Source organism: Scylla paramamosain, chromosome 5, assembly GCF_035594125.1.
Source record: "Scylla paramamosain isolate STU-SP2022 chromosome 5, ASM3559412v1, whole genome shotgun sequence".
In the NCBI taxonomy this organism is placed as follows: Eukaryota; Metazoa; Arthropoda; class Malacostraca; order Decapoda; family Portunidae; genus Scylla; species Scylla paramamosain.
The window spans coordinates 30,982,556-30,990,055 of NC_087155.1; the positions used below are offsets into that span (position 1 = coordinate 30,982,556).

The 7,500-nt window shown below is 42.8% G+C and overlaps 1 protein-coding gene across 3 annotated transcripts in view; it reads left to right on the top strand.

Annotated features, from left to right (window-relative positions):
* The window catches only part of LOC135100827 (adenylate cyclase type 8-like), an 80,638-nt gene that overhangs the window by 9,522 nt on the left and 63,616 nt on the right, over positions 1-7,500 (top strand). For all 3 annotated transcript variants that reach the window (XM_064004203.1, XM_064004204.1, XM_064004205.1), the window contains exon 2: positions 2,653-2,846. In XM_064004203.1, the coding sequence (XP_063860273.1) occupies positions 2,723-2,846 (124 nt within the window). In that variant the 5' untranslated portion in view covers positions 2,653-2,722. The remainder of the gene's footprint in view (positions 1-2,652; positions 2,847-7,500) is intronic.

A 7,500-nucleotide genomic window follows, 5' to 3' on the forward strand; every position in this document is an offset into this window, starting at 1 on the left:
CACGCTCCCCCCTCCCCCCTTGTATTCTCCTTATGCCCCCCTAGGGGAGTGCGCTCTTATAGTTTGGGGACCGCTGGATTAGAGAGACATATGCGCATCTTTCCAGAGAGAGAGAGAGAGAGAGAGAGAGAGAGAGAGAGAAATCCTAATAGATCATCAGAAGAAGAAAAAAAATCACCCAGGTATTGTTTTTCTTTGACTTCCAGAAACTTAGAAGTCATTATCTTACATTTCCATCTCTTTTCCTCAATTACTGTTGAGTGACCGACCTTTTGGCTTCCTGATTCCTTGTCAACAACCACTTGCCTCGCCGCGCCCTCCTTGGCTGTGTGTGGGGAATGGGAGAGTAGTGGTCGAGAAGGGTAAGAGGGGATCCCTGTTCAGGTGAAGCGGGATAGACGTGGACACCTTCTGAAGTTTACAAGTTTTCTCATAGTTTTTACCAACATTTTTTTTTCTTTTTATTCTTTCTTTCCCTCATTTGGGAGAGGGCAGCAGCAAAAGGCATTACCCAGATTTTTTTATTTATCTATTTATTTTTATTTATTTTTTATTTATTTATTTATTTTTTATTTATTTATTTATTTTTTTCATTCTCTTAATTTTTATGAGTGGACAGGACAGTACGGCTTCAGAAACATAAACTGAAACATGAACGTAGGAAGATCATCATGCTTGACGGAGATGTTGTCAGTGATTTGATTGTGTTAGAATAAAGCGATGGATCACCCAGTAACAGATTAAAGAGTTTTGGAAAGTGTTGTCTGCCTTCCGTCCCTCATGCTCTCTCTCTCTCTCTCTCTCTCTCTCTCTCTCTCTCTCTCTCTCTCTCTCTCTCTTCTCTCTCTCTCTCTCTCTCTCTCTCTCTCTCTCTCTCTCTCTCTCTCTCTCTCTCTCTCTCTCTCTCTCTCCTCTCTCTCTCTCTCTCTCTCTCTCTCTGTGTGTGTGTGTGTGTGTGTGTGTGTGTGTGTGTGTGGGTAGCTCAGCACTTTGAAAAAATGAACTTGAATACTTTGAAAGAGGATTATCTGGACACCCTTGCGAAGTTTTGGTCATTTCGCGTGCGGACGTTTTCACTCTTTCGATTTTCAGTTTTGGTTTAGTGCCGCGGAATAGGTGGGGTTTGTTTAGCTGGTTTTAGAAGTTTGTATATATATACTTAATTGCTAGATATCGAAATATATCGCTGTTTTAATGACTCACTGTGGTTTGAATTGTAATTTACAAGATTACCACTTCAAATAATTTGGAGAGAATAAGTTATAATGGTGGCTTGTAATTTAAGTTAGACTAAGCATTGTAGTATCAAGAATATGTTGATGGTGTTCGTTAACTTTTTTTGCATTCTTACTTTGTTCTCATTGCAAAACATTTCCTATTATTCCTGCTTCCAAAGTGTACGTTTTTTTGGCTAACTCCTTCCCGCATGTGTTCCGCCCTGAACTTAATAAGTCTCGCTTGTGGCATCCAACTTGTGCTGGAAAACTTTCTTCCAACTTTCTGTTCAACCACTGACACGAAGAATCTATTAGTTTCTGGTGGCGGCGGTGGTAATGGTGGCTGGGTGGAGGGGGGGGTAACAGCAGTGGATTCTGGCAATGGCAGGGAGGGGAAGCAGATGGTGGAAGTAGTGGAAAGATGCTGGAGCTTGAATTGGTGGCAGCGGTGGGATGATGGAAGGATGGAAACTTTAGGGGAGGTGAGTGACATGTGAGGCAACTGAAATATGCACTCGTTCCTTTACCTCTGCTGCTGATGACACTGGAATGTTTGGATCAGGTACAATTCTAGAGGAAGGTGGCCGTTGTGAAAGTGTGGGATGGTATTGTGTGTGTGTGTGTGTGTGTGTGTGTGTGTGTGTGTGTGTGTGTGTGTGTGTCTGTGTGTGTGTGCGTGTGTGTGTTGTGTTGTGTTGTGTTGTGTTGTGAGTCTAATTGTGTGGATTGTGGAACTGTGGAGGTAAACAGTGGTGGAGATGCATGAGACAGATGAGAAGTAATGATGAGGTGTACAATGAGTGAGGAGACGTGGTGGTGATGTGGTGGGAATTATGATGAGTGGATGGAGGTGTGGGTAGATTGGCGATGTGCTACGTGAGGGTCGTGGGTGATGGGCTGGAGACGCCTGATTAAGCCAGAACTGGAAGAGCACGGAAATGTGGCACTGAAAATCCAAGATGAATAAGGGCATGATGGAGGAAGTAGAAGGATGTGTTTTACACGTACAACAATAATAACAGTTATAGCAGTTTTTTTCCAGTATTTGTCCTTATTCACTTCACTAAAATAGAAAAAATTAAATTTTCTTACTTAGCTTAATTTACTTACGACCTAGAAAGCAACTCTACTTGTATAGAAAATCGAAGAACATTCTTACAGCATTTCAGTTTATCTCTTCTTCACTCTCTCTAGAAAAAAAAAATCTTCACTTCAGAAAAACAGTAAAATCATCTTACAACATCTCACTTTACATCATTCTCACCTCCAGAAAACACCTCATCCTCACTTTTATATGCAAACTGAAAACCAAACCTCAACTCACCTAGGCTCACCTTCACCCCAGAAAGCACATCACTCTCACTTCAGAAAGCAATGCATACCTCCAGACAACCCCTCACAACCCCTCACCTCCCCTCATTTTCCTTCCTTGCAGACGGACAATGACCTGCTCACCACCGTGCTGGCCAACGTGACGCTCTAACGTGGCCATCAACTTCGCGGGGATGTACACCAAATACCTGACGGATCGGACGCAGAGGAAGGCCTTCTTGGAAACTCGCCGCGCCATGGAGATGAGGTGCCGCACGCAGAAAGAAAACGAGAGGCAGGAGAAGTTGCTGCTTTCAGGTGGGTGTTGAGCTTCACTATAATTCCCCCTTAAATAGATTTCACTGTGCAAATTACACCCAAAAATTATTCCTCCCTTGATAAATCTTCCAAACGTATTCTAATCTAATTAATCATGGGAGGAATTGTTTTCGAGAGCTATTATAGGTGGAATATTCTTGGTTCTTGTGGAAAAATTTACCTGGGGAAGTTTACTCAGCCATGGTGTGCTGGAGGGAATAGGCAAGAGTGGCAGGGCAGCAAAGGTAGTACTGGTGCAGCGGAGGGCCAGAAATGCTAAACCTAATAAAGGCTGGACGAAGAATGACAGGAGGGACGAAATGTGACAGTGGGGGCAGGTACGTACATACTGTGGTGGAGATTTAGGAATAGAACCATCCTCTATCCGAACCCGCCGGCTACGTGTACTGTACTTTTCTTCACTTTTTTAGTTGTGAAGAAGAAAATAGGAACAAAAGAACACTTATCTCCACAAGACCACCTTAAGGGGACGTAGAATTTTTTTTTTCTTCTTCTTTTCTTTTTTTTTTTTTACATGGAAAAGTAACAAAAAAAAAAAAAAACGGATTGAACGTTTGAATACAAAGAAAAATGGAGTGAAATTTTACCTGGAAAGCAGCGAATGGTGTAACACTTTACCTGGAGAGAATAAAAAACGGGATGAAATATTATCTGGCGATGAGAAAACGGAATGAGACATTGGGTGCAAAGAAGAAAACGGGAAGAAACTACCTGAAAAACTAAGACGAGATGAAATTTTATCTGAAAAGACGAAAACGGGTGAAACACTACCTGGAAGTAAGGAAACCGGTTAAACCATCTGGAAAGGAGAAATCAGGTTGAAGCATTACTTGGAAAGAAGGAGACACCAGCAAACCTTTACCTGGAAAGAATAAAGCGTGATGAAACTTTCCAAATGTTACTCTTCCCAGCTCATCGTGATTCACCCTCCCCGCCGTCAATAATGAATCACAGGAAATGATGATTACCGACACCCTCCTCCTCGGTCTGCATGAGAAATTCCATCATTTTTCACCTGAATTCTTGGAAGCAGTGAGGAGAATTTATCGCGGCTCATTTGTTCATCCCCATCATTGTCTTTATGGAAGATGGCCACTTTTTTTTTTTTTTCTAGAATTTGAACCTTTATGTAGTGTGACTTGTGATCTTTTTGGCGCCTAAATACAATCCATCCATTCATCAATCAGTCAGTCAATCAATCAGCTGATCAGTCAACTCCATACAAGCTTGAATCTTTTGATCTCAGCACCACTCAGTACGTATAATCCCAATCAATGCCAGAGCAGACTAGCACACGAGAGTAACTCAAGCCTGGAAACTAGGCACCTTAAGTTAATCTAATTACGCGAAAACAACACAAGAAAACAACAGAGGAACACTTTACACCGCAGCTGCTGACAAGATAAACAGCACACGCATCAACACACCACAACAGTGTGTTATTCCAACTCTTTTTACAACTGTGGCTGTGAATTTCTTCCTTGATTGACTGGTTGCTTGATTAATTAACTGACTGACTTAATACCCTGGTAAGGTAAGAACTCTACTAATGATACGGGTGATTTGAATGCGAAGACTGACAAGACATAAATGACTACTTGTGACCTGCAGCACCTCGATCGTATCCCGCTGCCTTGGCCTGGTACTGAAAGGCATAGTCTCTCGTCAAGGAACCGTATACTCAAACGTCTTCGCGTCTAATCTTGATAGCTGAGAGCCTCAATAGGAAGTTATTAGGGTCTTCAAGGGTGTTTTCATGATTACTGTTGCTGTTGTTGATGGTGGCAGGGGTAGTGGTGGTGTTAGATTCTATATCCTCACTGGGAGAAATCATACATGCAAACTCAGGCTAATTTCTTGTGAGGCCTTTGAAAATAATACTAATGAGAATCCGAAGTGTTTGAGTATACGAGTCACGGTCTTGCCTCAGTGCAGCAAAGCAGGTCGTGTCTCGCGGTCCTTGTGCGCGGAGGAGTCATTATCTCCCGACACCAGCTTGCTTGAGAGTTAATAATGCATTGCTGTATATAAAAGATGATGCTCTGCGGCGGAAGTTCGAGAGAGAAATGAGAGTGAGAGCTGTGTGTGTGTGTGTGTGTGTGTGTGTGTGTGTGTGTGTGTGTGTGTGTGTGTGTGTGTGTGAGTGAGTTGTGTCTTTTACTCTATCCCTTTGTCTTTCTGTTTCCTCTTCCTGTCTTATCCTGCCTCCTTCCTTCTCATCTTCTTCACCCTCCTTTCATCATCCCTTTTTCTTTCTTTCCTTCCGTTCCTCTTCGCCTCATTCTTTCTCCTCCTCCCATCATGCCTTTTCCTCCTTTACTCTCATATTTGCTCTCCCTCGCCTTTCCCTCCGTCACCTTTATTTGTATTCCCTTCAGATTGCTCGGGCGGCCTTTCAAGAAGAAGTGTCTTTTGTATACCTGATTCTGTGTGTGTGTGTGTGTGTGTGTGTGTGTGTGTGTGTGTGTGTGTGTGTGTGTGTGTGTGTGTGTGTGTATATATATATATATATATATATATATATATATATATATATATATATATATATATATATATATATATATATATATATATATATATATATATATATATATATATATATATACGAGGTTTGTCATTAAAGTTCCAGGACTGGTGTCCTAAAAGATGAATTTCAAACCCAAGCCACAAACCACCATATTTCCCCTTCAAAGTAATCCTTCTGGAGTATACAACTGCGCTCCCAACCCTCTACAGTCACTAATCTTTTTCTTACGTGCTTTTAAAATCATGTCCTCTGTTGCAGGTCGTTTAACAATGAGCGCTGAACAGCGAACAAACTTGAAGTTTTTGGTGCAGTTGGGGAAAACGCCGTCAGAAGCACTGGGTATGCTGCAAAAAGTGTACGGGGATGAGACAATGTCACGCTCACGTGTTTTTGAGTGGTGCAAGAGGTTCAAAGAGGGCCGGGAGGACGTGGAAGATGACCCCAGGAGTGGAAGACCCTCAACGAGCAGGAATGAGGCCAATGTTGAGCGTGTCAAGCAGATGGTGCGTGACGATCGTCGGTTGACTGTTCGAAAGATCGCAGATGAGCTTGGCATGAACCACAACAGCGTGTGGAAGATTATCACTGAAGATCTGGGCATGCGGAAAGTCTGTGCGAAGATGGTGCCGAGACTCCTGAACGATGACCAGAAGGGACGACGCATGCAGGTGTGTCAGGACATCCTCGAGCGTCTGGAAACTGAACCAGACTTGCTCAGGAGAGTCATCACCGGCGATGAGTCCTGGGTATTTGAGTACGACCCGGAGACCAAACGCCAGAGCCTTCAATGGAAGAGTCCGGCGTCGCCACGGCCGAAGAAAGCAAGGCAGTCCAGGTCCAGCTTCAAGGTCATGTTGATCGCTTTCTTCGATGTGAGGGGCATCGTCCACTGCGAGTTCTTGCCACAGGGCCAGACAGTCAACCAACATGTGTACAAAGAAGTACTGCGGCGTCTGCTTCGTGCAGTGCGCGAGAAGAGGCGGGAGTTGTGGCAGGGCAACTCGTGGCTGCTTCACCACGACAATGCGCCTGCTCACAATGCCCTGAGCATCAGAGAGTTCTTGGCCAAGAAGAACATCGCCGTGCTGGAGCAACCGCCCTACTCACCTGACCTCGCTCCGTGCGACTTCTTCCTCTTCCCCAAGCTCAAGGAGGTCATGAAGGGGACCCGTTTTGATGATGCGGACGACATCAAAAAGGCCGTGACGACGGAGCTGAGGAGCATCCCGCAAGAATCCTTCCAGCAGTGCATGCAAGCCTGGCAGAGAAGGATGGACAAGTGCATGCGGTGCCAGGGGGATTACTTCGAAGGAGATAACCTATAGTTTGTAGCCTGGATGTGAAATAAAACTTGTGTGGCACCAGTCCTGGAACTTTAATGACACACCTCGTATATATATATATATATATATATATATATATATATATATATATATATATATATATATATATATATATATATATATATATATATATATATATATATATATATATATATGTAACAGTGCGCAGTATTCGTACCAAATAAATATAAAGACCGACACGAGGAATGATGAGCTCAAGAAGTTTTAGATCAATATTACGCTCAGATAGCCTTTGTTTTATGGAGAACTGGCTTCAGATCTTCCTCAAGGCAAGGGAGTTTTGATGTTTTTTTTTTTTTTATGAGGTTTACAGACTACTATACTATTATAATTATTTTTCCTTTTATATATCGTAACATCTCTTTAAATTGAAGTCCCTTAGATTCCTTCTCGAAAATTTCATCTGAGACAAGCCATACACGATAAATTCCTGTAACCAGATCTGACCTAACCTAACCCAATTTAACACGGCATATTTATTTAAGGGAAAGTCTAGTGGGTAAAATGTCCGTGGGAGAAATTTACCTGGAGAGTTTTTATGATACATGACTGTAACTGTTGCGTGGCTTAGTAATGAAAGAATAAGAGTTCGGAGCTCGCCACAGCATCAATCATTACCACAGTGCCTATCTCGCCTCTCCTCCCCCCACACGCCCCGCCATCAGTAAAACATGTGATGCAACACAGCGCAAGTACAAAGTTATAACGAAAAATGATTGAAACTTTTCCACATCGTGTTAAT